The following is a 20358-nucleotide window of genomic DNA, read 5'->3' as shown; positions in this document are numbered from 1 at the left end:
TCTGCTGTTGCCTGCCCCTGCCTCTGCTGTTGCCTGCCTCTGCCTCTGCTGTTGCCTGCCCCTGCCTCTGCCGTTGCCTGCCTCTGCCTCTGCCTCTGCCGTTGCCTGCCCCTGCCTCTGCCGTTGCCTGCCTCTGCCTCTGCCGTTGCCTGCCCCTGCCTCTGCCGTTGCCTGCCCCTGCCTCTGCCGTTGCCTGCCTCTGCCTCTGCCGTTGCCTGCCCCTGCCTCTGCCGTTGCCTGCCTCTGCCTCTGCTGTTGCCTGCCTCTGCCTCTGCTGTTGCCTGCCCCTGCCTCTGCTGTTGCCTGCCTCTGCCTCTGCCTCTGCTGTTGCCTGCCTCTGCCTCTGCCTCTGCTGTTGCCTGCCCCTGCCTCTGCCTCTGCCGTTGCCTGCCTCTGCCTCTGCCTCTGCCGTTGCCTGCCTCTGCCTCTGCCGTTGCCTGCCTCTGCCTCTGCCGTTGCCTGCCCCTGCCTCTGCCGTTGCCTGCCTCTGCCTCTGCCGTTGCCTGCCTCTGCCTCTGCCGTTGCCTGCCCCTGCCTCTGCCGTTGCCTGCCTCTGCCTCTGCTGTTGCCTGCCCCTGCCTCTGCTGTTGCCTGCCTCTGCCTCTGCCTCTGCTGTTGCCTGCCTCTGCCTCTGCCTCTGCTGTTGCCTGCCTCTGCCTCTGCCTCTGCCTCTGCTGTTGCCTGCCCCTGCCTCTGCTGTTGCCTGCCTCTGCCTCTGCCTCTGCTGTTGCCTGCCTCTGCCTCTGCCTCTGCCTCTGCCTCTGCTGTTGCCTGCCCCTGCCTCTGCTGTTGCCTGCCTCTGCCTCTGCTGTTGCCTGCCTCTGCCTCTGCTGTTGCCTGCCCCTGCCTCTGCTGTTGCCTGCCTCTGCCTCTGCCTCTGCTGTTGCCTGCCTCTGCCTCTGCCTCTGCTGTTGCCTGCCCCTGCCTCTGCTGTTGCCTGCCTCTGCCTCTGCCTCTGCTGTTGCCTGCCTCTGCCTCTGCCTCTGCCTCTGCCGTTGCCTGCCCCTGCCTCTGCTGTTGCCTGCCTCTGCCCCTCGTGTTCCTTGGAGGTCTCCCAACCAGGCCTCACTCCACTTAGCTTTCAACATCTGACAAGCCTGGGCTACCCAAGTCAAGTTCTCTCTGAATTGTTTTTTTAAATATATTATTATGGACAGTTTAATTAACATTGTAACCCATCTTGAAGCCTTCCCTGGAGAATGGTAGTTTACAAATGCTCTAAATAAACCATATGAATAAAATTTACTACCACGTGGTAGCCAGATCCCATTTGTCATAGCAGAGAAACAGCTGAAAGGAAACTTGCAAGTTTAGGAGGAGGAGTTGGTCTTTTGATGCCACTTTTCTCTACCTGGAGGAGTCTTTTCTCCTCGTGTTGTCTGTCTCTCCCCTAGTCCCTGAACCATTTTGTCCACTTTGAACATTTGAAAATCTCTTTTCTTAACATGATGTCTACATATTTGGTTATGTGCGGGAAGGCATTATGACACTGCGACTCTGAACTGTTTTCTGGCAGAACTCCTGTGCCTTTAACATCTCTTTGTCATTTAGAAATGTAGGACATGATGCTGCTGTTGTTGTTTTTTCCTGGGCTGAAGATGGAGTGGTTATGAAATGTGCATATCAGAGAGCTATTAAAATAAAACACAACATGGGAGCACTCCAGTGGCAAAACCCTGTGTGTAGCGGTCTCACCGCAGGCCAATGAACAATTGCTCCTCTCCCATCCCTCAGCAGAAATGTTTAATATTTTTGTGATCCTTTCCCTGGTTCTCTGGCTACTGAACACTGTGTCTCTCCCACGCAGCAGGTCCCGTCTCCTTCTCTGCTTTTCAATAGCTATATCAAGAAGCTTGCTGGGAGGCTGAGCTCAAATGGTTTGTGGACATGCATTGAAACATCCCAAGAAGACACGGCCTAAATGGAAGCTCGATTTCTTCTTCCCCCGGGTTTCATTTTGACTAACATATATAATCTGCAACAAGGGATACACATTTTACATTTGCACCTTTATCACTTTCATTTTCACATACCTCGGATTTTCTTGAAGACTTTGCCTACGTATCACAGACTTCTCTACTGCTGAAGAAAAGAATTCGGAATCAATAAGTTTAAAACTTTTAAACGTAGACCTTTCTTATGGGCTTGCAATAATTTATATGTATTAATGAACTATTTTCTGGCTCAGCTCATGGTCTTCATCCCCTCCTAGTGAAGAAAATATTTGGCTCCCTGTTTTGGATTACAAAATATATTATAACATCTTTTAGTGGTCTCTTTTTAATTCCTGGGAATTATTTTTGATTTTTAAATCATTATCACGGAATTCTAAACGTCTCTATGGAATTACCAATGCTTAATAGACCTGGTTTGCAGTGCTGTGGTCTGGACTGTTGAATTTGACAGATTCCAATAAACATTAGCAAACACAACAAGTGACAGAACTTTCATTGACCAGAAAACCAGAGTATTATTCTCGGACATCAAGGAAAGCTTCATAAATGCTGGCAGTACAGCAAGACGGGGTCCTTTCTTTTCAAAGCATCCTGTGCATCACTGAAGGGGTCACCCAAAGGAAGGGAGGGGGTCACTCAGAAGTAAAAATTGGGGGAATCTTTGGATCCCAGCTAGAGTTTTCCGCTTCTGGACAGAAGAAAGTCTAAGACAATCATTTGAAGGTAGGAAGAGAGCATCTGAAAAAGAATGATTGCATCAGTTCTTACTTCTTAATTTCTGGGGATAAGTCGTTTTGGGGTGTTTTAGGAAAGATCACAAATGTTGCTCGCTCCCTTACCTCTATTTTTAGGTTAGAAAGCAGAAAAGACAAATCTCTTTTTATCCTTTGGAGTCTTTCCCTCAAGTACCTGATGCCATCAATTTTTTTTTGAGAAAATATCTCCATCTAGTGGTTTACTGTACAGAAGTCTTACCAGGATCCTTAAGAATCTTCATCTGCAATGAAGAGCAAATCAAAATAAAGTTTTTAAAAGGTGGACAACAAAAAAGAAAAAAATCTTGTCCTCCTGCAGAAGTCATAAGAACATGCTGAGTGAGGAGAAAAACATCTGGCCAAATGAATAAAAATAGATGGGAAGGGGGATGAATTTTTAATTAAGGTTCCGCCGCAGCGTTAGACTGAAATCTGAACTTAAAGCAGATATGTGACCTCTTAAACCTTGAGGTCCTCTGGCGAAAGGCGTGTTCTGTTTGTTTTGTTGGTTTTTTCAATGAGGAAGGTGTCTTCTCAGTTATCATGCAACATAAATGAACCTAGGGTCAAATTGCCACATGCCACGAAACCCACTAAGTGGCCTCGAGCCCTGTACTTTCTCTCAGCCTAGCCAACCTGACAGGATTGTTGTGCAGAGAAAATGGCAGAAAATTATGCAAACTGCCCTGAGCTCCTGGGTGGAATTGCAGGGTAACCATGTATTAAAGAAATGATGGCTCCTGGAAGTCAAGGAATCCCGAGTCAGCACAGGTGCTGTCTGTTCCTCACCTGGATTAGCCGTTTTTCTTTCTGCTCAAACCTAGTAGCCAACTGATCTCGTTTGCCTTCGGTCTAATCCTAACCAACCTATAACCACCATCACAGCCTTTACTCCTAGTGGACGTGGTCGATATTGTAGGATGGGCAAAGACAATAGAGCAGACTAAACCAGGGGGGAACCCTGGAAAACAGGAGCTCCCTCTAGTGCAAGGGTGGCCAAACTGCGGCTCCACAGATGTCCATGGACCACAATTACCATGAGCCAATTGGTCATGCTGGCAGGGGCTCATGGTAATTGTAGTTCTTGGACATCTGGAGACCCACAGCTGGTGTGTTTCATCCAAGTGGCATCCATCTATGAAATCCCTGTCCAGGCTACAGGCTGCAAAATATGTCCTGTTTGGGGTCATTGTTACAAAATAGACTCTTTTGAACAAGATGAGAAAAATGGTAGAGGGACCAAATATCTATTGGACTTATTGTGTAGGATCCTATTCCTTTTCAAATATGCATGTTTTTAGGGCTGTAGAAACAACCTTATGTTGACTTCTGTTTCAGAAAGATCTTGATTTAATTAAATAGTTTGATATAGGTTTTTCTTTTTATTTTGGGGGAGGGAGCAAATGAAATCAAGAGGAAAGCTGCTGAATTTAAATTACTTTGATTTAAAATCGATCCATCCTTCCAGCACAGGAGATAAAATGGCAACATCAAAACAGCCGTCTCAACCATCCAGGAACAGCCGGGGCTGAGCCAAAATGGTTAAGTAACAAAGGGGACAGGAACAGAACGAAAGTGGGATTTATAACATTACATTGGACTGAAAGCCAAACCAAACAGAGGCCCATTAAGCAGGTACATCTGGCTGCAGAGAGGCTTAAATCCTGACTTCAGATTTTGTGCTTGCCTTGAGGACCACTCTTTTTCATCCAGTGTATTTATTCTGCGGTGACAATTAAATTTTAAAAACCTAACTTTTCTAAATCAGACGGGAACGTCACTTGTGATCTTGTGAGGGATGGCATCCAAAGATTCTTTCTTAATCACAGTTGCCCTATCGCAGGCCATCCAGCAAGCACCTTTTTGAACTACATAGCATTCTGCATTTACAAAAAGATTGAAAATGACCGGAAAGGCCTAATTAGAGCTTATGTTTGGAGGGGGAGGGCTGGTAGCATCCCCTGAGTCTTTGCCTAACATATGACCACCCCACTTACCCAAATTTGCAGCCTCCCTCTAGCCTACAGAGATTTCATCTGATGGATGCAACTCTTCCAATGGCAAAAAACCCCACACCACTTCCACAGGAAAAATCTGTGGTGGAGGTAGGAGGAGTCACACTTTGCTGATTATGGTGCCTGCATACAATCCTCGGTATTTTTCATTTTTCCAGAAGTCCTTCATGGCGATTCTTCTGGATTGAGAGGCAGAATACACATACATACATACATACATACATACATACATACATACATACATACATACATACATACATACATACATACATACATACATACATACATACATACATACATACATACATACATACATACATACATACATACATGCTTGTTGTTATTGTTGTTAACGCCCGAAGCATGGGCAATAAAAAGGATGAGCTGGAACTTCTCATGCTGATGGAAAGGTATGATCTAGTAGGCATCACAGAAACTTGGTGGAATGATTCTCATGACTGGAATGTAATGGTGGATGGATATGAACTGTTCAGAAAAAACAGAATAGATCGAAGAGGTGGAGGAGTGGCACTGTATGTGAGGAAAGGGCTTACCTGTCAGGAAATTCTAGTGGAGGAGAGCATATCTAAAGTGGAAAGCATCTGGGTGAAAATAAGCGAGGGGAAAACAGACAGTGTGGTGGTAGGTGTCTGCTACCGACCGCCTGACCAACGAGAGGATGTGGATGCTGCACTTTGTGAGCAGCTTGAGAAAATATCCAAGCGGCAGGACCTTGTCATCATGGGTGACTTCAATTTCCCAGATGTGTGCTGGGAAACAAACTCTGCAAAGCGTCCTCAGTCATGCAACTTTCTGACCTGCCTGGCTGACAATTTCATTTATCAAATGGTAGATGAACCCACAAGAGGTTCAGCCAGACTGGACTTAATACTGACCAACAGGCAAGAGTTGGTGGATGAGGTGAAGGAGGTGGGGACCCTAGGGGGAAGTGACCATGTCCTCATAGAATTCCTTTTGAGATGGGGAGCCAAGGAAGCTTGTAGCCAGACGCGGATATTGGATTTTCGTAGGGCAAACTTCAATAAACTCAGAGACATGATGAGTGTCATACCATGGACGAGAATGCTGGAAGGGAAGGGAGCATGTGAAGGGTGGGCGCTACTCAAACAAGAGCTATTGCATGCTCAATCAATTACTATCCCAGAAAGACGAAAACACTGCAGGAGCTCTAAGAAGCCTATTTGGATGAACAGAGAACTTGAAGAGGAACTAAGAAAGAAAAGGAAAATGTTCAGGAAATGGAGGGAAGGAAACAGCTCTAAAGAAGAGTACCTACAGGTTACTAGGCACTGGAGATCAATCATCAGAAAGGCCAAAGCTGAGAGTGAGCTAAGATTGGCCAGGGAAGCCCATTGTAACAAGAAAAGATTTTTCAGTTATGTGAGGAGCAAACGTAAAGTAAAGGAGGCAATAGGCCCACTGTTGGGTGCGGATGGACAAACTCTAATGGAAGATGCAGAGAAAGCAGAAAGGCTTAGTGCCTATTTTACATCTGTTTTTTCCCACAGGTCAAAGTGTTTAGGCACATCTAGAGATGGCCATAGCCAAAGGACAGTGTCTGGGTGGCAGGTTAACATGGATAGAGAGGTTGTCGAGAGGCATTTAGCTGCACTGGATGAGTTCAAATCCCCTGGTCCGGATGAAATGCACCCGAGAGTACTCAAAGAACTTTCCAGGGAACTTGCACAGCCCTTGTCCATCATCTTCGGAACCTCTTTAAGGACTGGAGATGTCCCGGAGGACTGGAAGAGAGCAAATGTTATTCTGATCTTCAAAAAAGGGAGGAAGGATGACTCGGGAAACTACAGACCAGTGAGTCTGACTTCTGTTGTGGGGAAGATATTAAAGGGAGCGATTTGCAAACATCTGGAGGACAATTTGGTGATTCAAGGAAGTCAGCATGGATTTGTCTCCAACAGGTCCTGCCAGACCAACCTGGTTTCCTTTTTTGATCATGTAACAGGTTTGCTGGATCAGGGAAATTTGGTTGATGTCATTTACTTGGATTTTAGTAAAGCCTTTGACAAGGTTCCCCATGATGTTCTGATGGATAAATTGAAGGACTGCAATCTGGATTTTCAGATAGTCAGGTGGATAGGGAATTGGTTAGAGAACCGCACTCAAAGAGTTGTTGTCAATGGTGTTTCATCAGACTGGAGAGAGGTGAGTAGCGGGGTACCTCAGGGCTCGGTGCTTGGCCTGGTACTTTTTAACATATTTATTAATGATCTAGATGAGGGGGTGGAGGGACTACTCATCAAGTTTGCAGATGACACCAAATTGGGAGGACTGGCAAATACTCCGGAAGATAGAGACAGAGTTCAACGAGATCTGAACACAATGGAAAAATGGGCAAATGAGAACAAGATGCAATTTAATAAAGATAAGTGTAAAGTTCTGCATCTGGGTCAGAAAAATGAAAAGCATGCCTACTGGATGGGGGATACGCTTCTAGGTAACACTGTGTGTGAACGAGACCTTGGGGTACTTGTGGATTGCAAACTAAACATGAGCAGGCAGTATGATGCAGCGGTAAAAAAGGCAAATGCCATTTTGGGCTGTATCAACAGAGGCATCACATCAAAATCACAAGATGTCATAATCCCATTGTATACGGCACTGGTCAGACCACACTTGGAGTACTGTGTGCAGTTCTGGAGGCCTCACTTCAAGAAGGACGTAGATAAAATTGAAAGGGTACAGAGGAGAGCGACGAGGATGATCTGGGGCCAAGGGACCAAGCCCTATGAAGATAGGTTGAGGGACTTGGGAATGTTCAGCCTGGAGAAAAGGAGGTTGAGAGGGGACATGATAGCCCTCTTTAAGTATTTGAAAGGTTGTCATTGGAGCAGGGCAGGATGCTGTTTCTGTTGGCTGCAGAGGAGAGGACACGCAGTAATGGGTTTAAACTTCAAGTACAACGATATAGGCTAGATATCAGGAAAAAGTTTTTCACAGTCAGAGTAGTTCAGCAGTGGAATAGGCTGCCTAAGGAGGAGGTGAGCTCCCCCTCACTGGAAGTCTTCAAGCAAAGGTTGGATACACACTTTTCTTGGATGCTTTAGGATGCTTAGGGCTAATTCTGCGTTGAGCAGGGGGTTGGACTAGATGGCCTGTATGGCCCCTTCAAACTCTATGATTCTATGATTCTATGATTCTAGTTGTGAAGTCATGTTCGACCCATCGCGACCCCATGGACAATGATCCTCCAGGCCTTCCTGTCCTCTACCATTCCCTGGAGTCTATTTAAGTTTGCACCTACTGCTTCAGTGACTCCATCCAGCCACCTCATTCTCCATCCAGCCACCCTTCTTCTTTTGCCCTCAATTGCCCCCAGCATCAGGCTCTTCTCCAGGGAGTCCTTCCTTCTCATGAGGTGGCCAAAGTATTTGAGTTTCATCTTCAGGATCTGGCCTTCTAAGGAGCAGGAAGGGCTGATCTCCTCTAGGACTGACTGGTTTGTTCGCCTTGCAGTCCAAGGGACTCGCAAGAGTCTTCTCCAGCACCAGAGTTCAAAAGCCTCAATTCTTTGACGCTCGGCCTTCCTTATGGTCCAACTTTCATAGCCATACATTGCAACTGGTATGACCATAGCCTTGATTAGACGCATTTTCGTTGGCCAGGATGATGTCTCTGCTTCTTAGGATGCTGTCTAGATTTGCCATAGCTTTCCTCCCCAGGAGTAAGCGTCTTTTAATTTCTTTGCTGCAGTCCCCATCTGCAGCGATCTTGGAGCCCAGGAAAATAAAATCTGTCACTATCTCCATTTCTTCCCCATCTATTTGCCAGGAATTGAGAGGGTCAGATGCCATGATCTTCGTTTTCTTGATGTTGAGTTTCAAGCCAACTTTTGCACTCTCCTCCTTCACCCACATCAAGAGGCTCTTTAGTTCCTCTTCACTTTCTGCCATTAGAGTGGTATCATCTGCATATCTGAGGTTGTTGATATTTCTCCCTGCAATCTTGATCCCAATTTGTGACTCATCTAACCCGGCCTTTCTCATGATGTGCTCCGTACAGGCAAGATGACAGTTTATGCTAGGTACATACAGAAGGACTGATAGAAATAAAATAACTCTGTCAATGAATGGTATGAACATCTATCAGTTAACCATTCATACAAACAATTCAAGGGTCCTCTGGTCGAATTCAGGGGAAGCATACTTTGTTGCTTCCTGATGCATACATATATTAAAGATGCTTGCTCAGAAAGGCTGCGTTAGAATAAGTTCTGCCTTTTCTAATACTCCACCTCATTTTTATAAGTTTTTCAGAAACAAGGTTTTTTTTTTTTTTAAATGCAGCCCAGTTAGTTCAAGTTTCTGTTAAGAAAGGGCTCTAAAGGGCCAGGCAGACATAATTTGTGTGCAGTTATCGTCTATGTCTGTAAGCAGTGTGGACTCTCAATTCAGCCCATCAGATTTTGAGTATGACATACTTTTTAAAAAATCAAGAAGAGATACACTTTTAGGTAACAAGAACTCTGTGCCTTGTAGAGTTGTACTGAAAGGCCAAAACACTTACTGATCTGGGTAAAAGTGTTTGTGATTCTGAGTAGCCTTCATGCTACTCAAAATCACATCAAAATCACAAGATGTCATAGTCCCATTGTATACGGCACTGGAGTACTGTGTGCAGTTCTGGAGGCCTCACTTCAAGAAGGACGTAGATAAAATTGAAAGGGTACAGAGGAGAGCGACGAGGATGATCTGGGGCCAAGGGACCAAGCCCTATGAAGATAGGTTGAGGGACTTGGGAATGTTCAGCCTGAAGAAAAAGAGGTTGAGAGGGGACATGATAGCCCTCTTTTTTAAATTTTTTTATTTTAATACAGCACTGCGGCCAGATAAAACAGCGAGAAAAAACATTTCAGAGTAGATAATTGCATAATCAGGGAGCCAGTACAAAATTTAAAATATATAAAATTGTATAATTGATGGGTACATTATAAAAATGCATAGTAAAATTCCTCTAAAAATCTTCACTTAAGCTTAAGTTGTCTTTCCCGTGTGCTAAGCACATGTGCACAAAATGTGGCAGCCTGCTTAATAATATGGCCCCTACTATTCCACAGGAGGAATTTTACTTTTTCTTTGTTTGAGCTGGTGGAGGAATTCCTGAGTAATGGGAGGATGAATTTATTTCTCGCAGAGCTAAAAGTAGGGCACCTTAAGAGGACGTGTTCGATTGACTCGGAATTACAGGGGCAGAGTCTTTCAGCTAATGGGGGTTTCTTGACGCGACCCACCAGCATGGCAGAAGGTAACGCAGAGCTCCTAGCTAGTGTGAATGCTCTCCTATAGTATTTTGTTTCCAAATAGGAGAGATAGTCTGCAGAGGCTTGAATATATCTGGAACAAAGTGGTGCACCATACCTAGGGGAGCGAGAAAGGTCAGTTTGACGCTCTGTGTCCTCAATCCTTTGTTTCATTACAATTTTCGCCTGATCGTACCGCAACCCGAGTAGTGAAAGTGAGGAAAAGGTTGAGAGGGGACATGGTAGGCCTCTTTAAGTATTTGAAAGGTTATCGCAGGAGGGCAGGATGCTGTTTCTGCTGGCTGCAGAGGAAAGGACACGCAGTAATGGGTTTAAACTTCAAGTACAACGATATAGGCTAGATATCAGGGAAAAGTTTTTCACAGTCAGAGTAGTTCAGCAGTGGAATAGGCTGCCTAAGGAGGTGGTGAGCTCCCCCTCACTGGCAGTCTTCAAGCAAAGGTTGGATACACACTTTTCTTGGATGCTTTAGGATGGTTTGGGCTGATCCTGCGTTGAGCAGGGGGCTGGACTAGATGGCCTGTATGGCCCCTTCCAACTCTATGAGTCTATGCTGAATGCTGTTACAAAGTTGAATAAAACAAAAACAAAAAAACCCTCCGTTCATGAAAATGTCACACCATAGGGGGTGAAAACAGGAATGTGTTGTGGAAAAAAACACTATTCATATTTGAAGAACCAAATGTGTTTATCGTTTGAATATTTCAATCTCATTGAAGTCTGTATTGTCCACATTGTCTTTTGACAGTGTTTATTTTTATTAAAGTTGCAATCATTACCCATCTCATCAAGTTCAATGTCCTAACTGAAGTGCTTTTAAATGGAAATGCAGATGAGTTTTCAAACTATGCCAATGTAATTTTAGCTAACTCAGACATGGGAAACGCGGGGAGAAAATGAAACAAAAATTTTGAACGGACTTGTTAATTAAAGGCTCACCTTTCCCAGTGTTCATAATTTCTAAAGAGAAAGGAAAAGCAAGAGAGCTTAGTGTTGCTGAACCGCAGAGCAGGAGAGGGCTGTGCTTACGAAGTTCAACCAGCCAAAAAAGAAATAACAGAGTATTATATTTTTGCATCTGCTGAGTATATCCATTAGAGTGGATTTATCTGCATCATTTCCCTTAAATTGCAATCATGCCCTGCTTTGTTGCAATTCTTTATTTTGTGAAATTATGTCATTCTTCATATGAGGTAGCATTTTAATAGATTATGGAACACATCTGTATATTTGACAGTCACCTAAACCCAATGATTTTCAGCAGATAATCTGGATTTCTGCAAGATGGCGGGCTATATATGCAAATTGCCTGCACATTAACGAAAGAGTCATCAGAGAAGGCAATTTTCCCCATAAATGCCACATTATTTATTTATTTAACGAACAAGCAAAAGATCTGTACAGAGGAAGCAGTAAAACTCAGTATCAATGGTACAGTGCAGTTTGAATGTGTATTTTTCTGATCTAACTTTTCTAACTTGTATTTCTGCAGCATTTTTCTCAGTGTTACAATAACACAGTGCTAAGATACAAAAAAGGTTGCCTTCCACATCACAGCTTAAGAAGATCACGGCCTGAGAATTCTGCCCTCTGCACTTTTTAATTTTGTAAAATCCATCCCGATAACAAGCTCCAGAGAAATTTGAACCATGTTTGTGTCAATTTGGTTGGCTGTACAACCCTTTCTAGTAAGATCTAACGACCCTGGTGCCTTCCACATTTTGAAAGAATTCTGTAATGTTTGTCATGAGAATATTACTACTTGAGGGAGCCATCCGACATTATTTTGGGCATGCAGTTCTACAGATCCACGCAAAGTGTAAATGCACACGTAGCAATGAAATCCTGAATAGTGTTCCTCATGTATGCCAACTCCCACCTCTTTTCCCTCCTGATTCAGCCAACATGTTAGCAACTTGTTAGTGACTTTATTTACTGCTAATAGTTTGATTCTGGGTATAAACTTTCATGTGCATGCATGCTTCTTCAGATGCACCCAAAATTAAACTTGGTTGGCTTTAAATGTTCCACTGTGACATATGTCCATCCCTAAACACCTTAAGCTACTTAGTAAAAGCAGTACTAAGGCTTCTTTCCATAAATACTATGTATCAGTTAGTATAGGGAAACAGCTGAAGCATTTTCACCGTAGACGCATGCTTATTCAGCAGTATATTCATGGGATTTGCTTCCTTGTTAGAGTGCCAAGAACTGCAGCCTAACAAAACCAGAATGCATCTTCCAAAGCAGTCTACCTGCACAACCAGCATGTTAGTTCAGGCAAAAGAGCAATTTCTTCTCATTCATGAGAACAGTTTAGAAATGTAAAAATATCAAAGATACAAATTCCCATAGATCCTAATTTATTTCTTTTATCTTCCACAACCAAATGTTTGATTCCAGGTTTCATACAATTCTAAATCCTTGGAGGAAACACTAGGACGCACAGTTTTTAAAGCATTTTCAAAGTCTTGAGACACAATAGGCCGTACTTGCTCAGGTGTAATAGTTGTGATATCAACAGACTGAAGGCTACGGATAGGACCTAGAGAAGCCTCTCGACAAAGCTGAGTCATGTCGGCCCCAGAAAACCCATCTGATTTTTTGACAATGAGATCCACTTCCTCTTCAGTTAGGGAGCAGTGTTCCTTCGACATTAGATGGGACACTATCTGCCTTCTGGCAGAAGCTTCAGGAAGTGGAATGTACAGTCTCTTCACCAGTCTTCTCCTAGCAGCTTCATCAATTTCTTGTGGACGGTTGGTTGCTCCTACAACTAATATGCGATCTTCAGAAGAAGTTGTTGCTCCATCTAGTTGAACTAAGAATTCAGTTTTTATTCTTCTAGAAGATTCATGTTCCCCATTTCCACGCTGGGATAACAGAGAATCAATTTCATCAATAAAAATTACTGATGGCTGATGGCATCGTGCCACAGCAAACAATGCACGGACCATCTTTTCACCTTCACCAACCCACTTAGAAGTCAATGAAGAAGCACTGATGCTAAAAAATGTGGCACCAGACTGACATGCAATACATTTGCCAATGAGAGTCTTCCCTGTCCCAGGGGGACCAAACAAAAGAATTCCTTTTGGTGGACCACGCAAGCCTATAAAAATGTCAGGCCTCAACATAGGCCACACTACGATTTCTTTGACAGTTGTCTTTGCAAACTCAACTCCAGCAATATCATCCCAATTGACTGCAGGTCCACGATCCATAATCTCATGCGTGATAAGTTCTATCATTTTTGGTTCTATATTCTTTAAGCGTTCATCTGTAGGACAAGTCAACTCTATAGGTTCTGCACCAGAAGGTCTGCACTGCAGTCCCAAATTTTCATTTCCATCTTGTTTTGGTACTGGAGGAACAAATTTTCCAAATGCCCGAGACCTTCCAGCTCCCAAAGACTTTTTAATACCCCCATAAGATGAGAGTGTTTTACGCTGGGGTTGATGTTTTTTCTGCTGATCCACCCAGAGTTGTTCTTTTGCAGTTTTGAAATCAGATGTTCTGTTCTCATTGCTTTTGGCTCCATTCCCTGAAAAGTCTTTTTCTTCTGTATTAACTGAAGATTTATAACCATAAGTTACATTATTGCTTTCTTCACTAAATCCAACAAAAGTTTTCCTTTTCCCCAGATTATTCACCCCTGTTGGAAAAGCAGACTGGGTAGATGATGAGTTCTGCCCCAAATCAGAAGGACTTCCAAGTTTCAAAGAATTATTAAATGCTGAATTGATATTTCCAGATAATGGAGCTGCAGGAGACCCTATTTCTGACACTTCACTTACAGAGGAAAGAGAATGTGCAACTTTGGTTGAGGAAGTCATGCCAGTCTGATAACATTTCAAAAAAGTGGGACCCACAAGGATATCTGGTCCCTCACTAACACAATTTGATGAGCCAGCTCCAAGAACAGACTCGCCACCATCAAAGCAGAAAGGAGGTTTGGGAAGACCTGAAGAAACAGAAGCACTGACCTCTTTATCTGCTTGAGCCATCAGAGACCTCTGGAACTTTCTGCCAGCCTGCATTATCTCTTGCACACACTCCAATTCCATCACACTACTTGTTGTCAAAGCAGACTGCCATTTGTCACTGTCATTTTGCTGACTTTGTGCCAAAGTCAAAATGCTCTCAGCATAGTTATTCAAGCCGGTCTCTGTGTTGTCAGAATCAATAATTGCAGAATATTTTTCCGAGTACTTTTTGAACAGGCTGGCAGCACAAACCTGGGAGATCTCAGAGTTTGCCCATGCATACTGAATGCGTAAAATCTGTCCACAGTATGCATCTGCCTTCTGTCCTGGTGTACAGGTGCCAAAGCTAACAGCAAAGAAATTCTTCTGCCATTCACTCAGGTGTATGTCACTGGGACTAGCAGTCTCCATGATCTATAGAGAAACAGACAAAAAGATTTAATGTTGGGAAGCTTCAGTGTCACTACTTCTTTCATTCATCACCTCATTTGACTAGTTAAGTAGAAGAAGAAGAAGAAGAAGAAGAAGAAGAAGAAGAAGAAGAAGAAGAAGAAGAAGAAGAAGAAGAGTTGGTTCTTATATGCCGCTTTTCTCTCCCCGAAGGAGGCTCAAAGCGGCTTACAGTCGCCTTCCCTTTCCTCTCCCCACAGCAGACACCCTGTGGGGTGGGTGAGGCTGAGAGAGCCCTGATATCACTGCTCGGTCAGAACAGTTGTATCAGTGCCGTGGCGAGCCCAAGGTCACCCAGCTGGCTCTGCATGTGGGGGAGCGCAGATTCGAACCTGGCATCCCAGATTAGAAGTCCGCACTCCTAACCACTACACCAAACTGGCTCTCTGTACTGTACTGTAAATGTTTCAGACATACAGAAAAATGATCCCACATTTATATAGTTTAGGTAGTCCTCTGGGTTTCAAACATCTGATGGTGCTATATGTAAAAGTGTACAGCAGAGGACTCAATGTCTCCTATCTCAGTCCTTCAGCATTCAACTAAAGCAGCTTCCTGCACTTACAAATCCATCCATTCAGAAGCACATGTGTTGACCTTTACAGTGCAAGAGCCTAGGGAAGAATAAGAGAGGAAAGGAAGGTTGAAGAAGGAAGGAGGGATGGGAGTGAGAAAGGAGGGAAGGGGTAGTTGGAGGGATGAATAGAAGGAAGGCAGGAAGGAAGGCAGGAAGTATGTTAGAGAGGAAGGGGGAAAGAGAGCAAGTGAGACGGATAGGCAGGAAGTATATGGAGAAGTAGAGGAAGTCAGGAAGGAATGAAGGAAGAAGGAAGGAAGGCAGGCAGGCAGGGAGGTAGGTGGACTTGGAGGGGACAGGGGGAAAAGGAGGGTTTTTTTAAAGGGTCCGTGGGGGGGGGGGTTGGCGAGGAGGGAGCAATTAGAGGGGTGATTGGGGGGGAGAGCATGGGGTAGAGAGGGGTGGGAACCTGATTGGGCAGTTTGGGGAGCGCCTTTTGGGGGTGGCGCCCCCCAAACTGCCCAATCAGCAGATGGTGAGGTGTGGATGGGTGGGCCGGGGGATCCACGGGGGAGCGAGTGTAGGGCGTGTGGGGTGGGGGCGGGAAATGGCGACGGGTGGGTGGGTGGCTTGGGGGATCCGGGGAGAGCACGGGGGCGATTTTTGGCCGGTTGGGGGGGAGACGGCGACGGGTGGGTAGGTAGGTTGCCGGCAGAGGGGGGGAGCGTGGTGGAAACTTGTGGGGGTGGGTGGGCGGGGGAATGGCGGTGTAGGGTGGGAGGCATCGTGCCAGGGTGGGGTGGTTGGGAGGGGGGAACCGCAGGGGGTCTGGCGGCTCGGGGTGTGGGGAAGAGCTGGGAGGGTGGGTGGGTGGCTTTCGGGGGGCTTACCTGAGCGTTGGCGGTAGGCATTGCACAAGATGGCCCTTCCCAGGCGGCGCCAACCTCCCCCTGCCGGCCGCAGGAGGCGGCTGACAGCGGCCTGGGTTGGCGGCGGGAAAGGAGCAGGCCTGCCACGTCTTTGACCCGGCGGCCCTGCTCCTTTCCCTGCGTCGAACCCCGGGAGTGGCCAAGTGCGCACCTCCCCATTGGGGGCCAAGTGGCACTCGGAGGGGCCAATCAGGAGCCGCTTTGTGGCTCCTGATTGGCCCCTCCGAGTTTTTATCACGGACAGGCCCTGCTCTTTCTCTGCCCACACAGCCCTTACTGCTTTATTTTATCCGCTTCGCAGGAGCGGTTACAGATAAGACAGCAGACAAAAGAAAACCCACTAGCAATTTACCTCCTCGACCAACATTCTTACTGTCCTTCTGAAGGGAGTGGGGAACAGATCAATAGATGGATACAATAGACATGGGGGATCCCAGATTGAACAGTGGGACCGTGCCCTGGCCTCAACCGTATGCCTGGTAGAAGAGCTCCATCTTGCAGGCCCTGTGGATAGTTGACAGCTCTGGCAGGACCCTCAGCTCTTCCGGGAGCTCATTCCACCAGGTTGGGGCCAGGACCAAAAAGGCCCTGGCTCAGGTCAAGGCCAGATGAGCATCCCGAGGGCCCAGGACTACCAGTAAGTTCATACCTGCAGAGTGAAGAGCCCTGCGGGGGGCATAAGCAACTAGGTAGTCCCACAGGTAAACAGGACCCAGACCGCGTATAAAGGTCAAGACCAAACGTTGAACTTGATCTGGAAACAGACTGGTAATGTTGAAGCACAGGCTGAATATGGATCCTCCATGATGTCCCAGTGAGGATCCTAGCAGCTGCATTTTGTACCAGCTGTAACTTCTGGGTCAAGGACAAGGGCAGGCCCATGTAGAGCGAGTTACAGTAGTCTAGTCTGGAAGTGACTGTTGCATGGATCACTGTTGCCAAGTGGTCTGAGGACAGGTAGGGCGCCCACCCACCCTAGCTTGGCAAAGATGGGAAAATGCCATACAGGCTACTTTAGTGACCCGAGCCTCCATAGAAAGAGAGGCATCAAAGGTCACTCCTAAATTCCTGGCAACTGGTGCAGGTGTTAATTGCACCCCATTCAGGCATGGGAGACGCGCTTCCTGGTCCTATTCTCTTCACCCCAGCCACAGGATCTCCGTCTTGGAGAGGTTTTGTTTCAGGCAACTCTGCCTGAGCCATTCAGCCACTGCTTCCAAACAACTGACAAATGTATTCGGGCGGGGGGGGGGGGGATCTGGCTGGCCATCAATTAGGAAGTAGAGCTAGGTGTCCTCCACATATTGGTGACATCCCAGCCCATAGCCCTGGACCAGCTAGGCTAGAGGGCACATATAGATGTTAAAAAACGTAGGGGAGAGTATTGTCCCCTGTGGAACCCCACATGGGAGCCCGCAAGGGTCAGATAGCTCAACCCCCACAGCAACCTCTGCATCCTGTTCTGGAGAAAGGAGACCAGCCATTTCAGCACAGTCCCCTTAATCCCGATTCTGGCGAGGCGGTGAGCCAATATTTCATGGTCAACCACATTAAATGTGGCCGACTGTAGTTCAGACCCTTCTCACTCCTGAGGTCTGGCATCTTGTTTTACTTCCACATTAGATTCTAGGCCTGCAAAAAAACTATTTATGGACAACTCTAGACTGCTGCAACTCACTCTATGCAGAACTCCCCTTATCCTTGACCCAGAAACTGCAATTGGTGCAGAACGCAGCAGCCAGGATTCTCACCAATACACCATGAAGATCTCACATCCAGCCTATACTTCAAGAACTCAACTGGCTCCCAATTGAATTCCAGATCAGGCTTAAAGTTTCAGTTCTTACCTTCAAGGCCATACACAGTCTGGGCCCAGTGTACCTAAGAGACTGTCTCTCCTTCTAAACCCTCCAAAGAGCATTACGCTCCACTACCGCCAACTGGCTGGTGATCCCTGACCCCAAAGAAGCACATTGGTCCTCAACAAGAGCTAGAGCTTTTTCTGTCCTGGCTCCCACCTGGTGGAACAAGCTCCCTGAAGAGATCAGGGCCCTGCCCAAACTCCCACAATTCTGTAGGGCCTGCCAAAGGGAGCTCCTCCGCCAGGCATTGGCCTGAGACCGACCACATGTCTCACTCAGACATCCCCTTCATGGCCTGAACCAGTCTGACCTCTCTAAGGGCCTTAGCTAAGTTCTTGTTCCTGTTATATTGTTGTTTAAGATCACTGAAATTGTGTTGTTTAGAACCACTGTTAGATTATTGTTGTTGCATTTGATTATGCCGTATGTTACTTCATTCCATGTATCCCCGTGATGTTGTATGTAAACCGCCGTGAGCCATATGGAAGGGCTGTATAGAAATCAAATCAATTCAATCAATAAATAAAACTACCAGAATAGTACAATTAGCAAAAATATTTTTGAGATATATTCTGTAATCCTGGTGTAGAGGTTTCCTGGCTATCACTTTTCCCTCAGTATGGCAAATCTGGGAGGCTTCCATAAGCCTGATACCAATCCTTGTCAGATACTCTGACTCAGGGGTAGTCAAACTGCGGCCCTCCAGATGTCCATGGACCACAATTCCCAGAAGCCCCTGCCAGCGAATGCTGGCAGGGGCTCCTGGGAATTGTAGTCCATGGACATCTGGAGGGCCGCAGTTTGACTACCCCTGCTCTGACTGGTAGGAATGTAAGACTGTTACATATGTGGATGCCAACAAAAGTGCGTTTAGTCAAGGCTATGGTATTCCCAGTTGCAATGTATGGCTGCGAAAGTTGGACCATAAGGAAGGCCGAGCGTCAAAGAATTGAGGCTTTTGAACTCTGGTGCTGGAGAAGACTCTTGCGAGTCCCTTGGACTGCAAGGCGAACAAACTGGTCAGTCCTAGAGGAGATCAGCCCTGACTGCTCCTTAGAAGGCCAGATCCTGAAGATGAAACTCAAATACTTTGGCCACCTCATGAGAAGGAAGGACTCCCTGGAGAAGAGCCTAATGCTGGGGGCGATCGAGGGCAAAAGAAGAAGGGGACGACAGAGAATGAGGTGGCTGGATGGAGTCACTGAAGCAGTCGGTGCAAACTTAAATGGACTCCGGGGAATGGTAGAGGACAGGAAGGCCTGGAGGATCATTGCCCATGGGGTCGCAATGGGTCGGACACGACTTCGCACCTAACAACAACATATGTGGAGTATAAAGACTAGATGACCAGGAAGACTACCACAAGATCCTACCCTGGCACAGACTTACGTGTTTATGGATGCCAAACAGTTAATGGACACTGATAATTAATTCCGTACTCCTGAACAACATACTTATCCAATTTCAAAAATATTATTCTTTAAATTAATGGTTTTACATGCCAGCAATGGTGTGCACGCCATCTTCCTCAGAGGCGATGCAATGGGAATTATCTGGCCTTATAGAAAGAGGGTGAAAATGGGTAGCCCAGGCTGCTCGAAACATGCCCAGCAGGGACTCATGGGCACTGTAGTCCACCAACGTCTGGAGAGCCGCAGATTGCCCCCCGCCCCCCCCCCGCCCGCGGGAATGCCGAGCAGGAAGGGCGGGCCCCGATCCCAGGCCGCGCCGTCCCCAGCCAGCCCCCCTTGCGCCAAAGGCCCGGCCAGGCCCGGCCGGGGGGGGCTCGAAGCCATGAAGAAATCGCTGGACGCGCCTTTCGCGGCCCCCCCCCGGCACCCCTCCCTCCCTCCCTCCCTCCCTCGGGGAAAGGCCGTCGACGGGGGGGGCGGAGGGAGAAGGGGGAGGGGAGCATGCAGGGCCCCCCCGCCCCAGTGCCCCCCCCCGCCCCTACTCGGTCCGCCGCCGCCGCCGCCTCCTCAGGCCCCGCCGCCGCCGCCGCCTCCGCCGCCTCCGCCGCGCGCCAAAACAGAACCGGCCAGCCAAGCTCCCGCCCTTTCAGGCGCTGGCCAATCAGACGGCGCCCCCAGGGGGCTGCAGCGACTGGCCCCGCCCCCAGGGCCTGGCTAGGCGGAGCCGTTCGGGGACGGGCCGGGCAGGGGCGCTGCGGGGCTGCCCCGTGCGCAGGTGCTCCGTTTCCACCTGCCTTGTCAGCGAGGAGGCACACGTGTTTCGCCAGGGGAAATGGTCGCTTTATTGTGCACCGTGCTTTCCAAGCATGGACGTTTCACAAGCGGTATTCACAAAAGTATCTCATTGGAGAGGTTCAAGTACACCGAAGACACTGACAGGTTTTTAAAACTTCACAGTTGCATGTTGTAAAACAGTGTTCACAGCTAATACACCAGAAAACTCCAAAGATGAATGCAACCAGGTTTCTAAAGTGTTTGGGTGTATAAATAAATATATACGTATGAATACTTAGAAGCAGGACAAGGCAGATTGGAAGAGATCTAAGGCTACTGTCTCGAATTTATTGGACTGCCACCCTGACCAAAGAAGTACAAGTAGCTTGGTAGTCCTGGAAACA

The 20358-nt window shown here is 46.8% G+C and overlaps 1 protein-coding gene across 3 annotated transcripts; it reads right to left on the bottom strand.

Moving 5' to 3' along the window:
- Positions 1-11368: 11368 nt before the first annotated feature.
- Positions 11369-19770, bottom strand: FIGNL1 (fidgetin like 1). 3 transcript variants are annotated; one of them, XM_077303285.1, is made up of 2 exons: positions 19723-19770; positions 11369-14424 (listed from the first exon to the last, which is right to left on the bottom strand). In XM_077303285.1, the coding sequence occupies exon 2, from the start codon at positions 14419-14421 to the stop codon at positions 12397-12399; it is 2025 nt and encodes a 674-aa protein (XP_077159400.1). In that variant the 5' UTR covers positions 14422-14424; positions 19723-19770; the 3' UTR covers positions 11369-12396. The 3 variants fall into 3 exon arrangements, with proteins under 3 accessions (XP_077159400.1, XP_077159399.1, XP_077159398.1); XM_077303284.1 differs by lacking the exon at positions 19723-19770 and adding an exon at positions 19271-19442; XM_077303283.1 differs by lacking the exon at positions 19723-19770 and adding an exon at positions 15868-18441.
- Positions 19771-20358: the final 588 nt, after the last annotated feature.

The sequence above is a fragment of the Paroedura picta genome, chromosome 11 (assembly GCF_049243985.1).
Source record: "Paroedura picta isolate Pp20150507F chromosome 11, Ppicta_v3.0, whole genome shotgun sequence".
In the NCBI taxonomy this organism is placed as follows: domain Eukaryota; kingdom Metazoa; phylum Chordata; class Lepidosauria; order Squamata; family Gekkonidae; genus Paroedura; species Paroedura picta.
This window is presented reverse-complemented; position numbering and strand designations above follow the sequence as displayed.

Excerpts from the sequence above, each read along its gene's own strand:
- FIGNL1 (XM_077303283.1), bottom strand. The coding sequence starts at position 16,065 with ATGGGGAGGTGCGCACTTGGCCACTCCCGGGGTTCGACGCAGGGAAAG. Across the intron at positions 14,425-15,867 it reads TGCCTACCGCCAACGCTCAG|ATCATGGAGACTGCTAGTCC; the intron begins GTAAGCCCCCCG and ends GTTTCTCTATAG.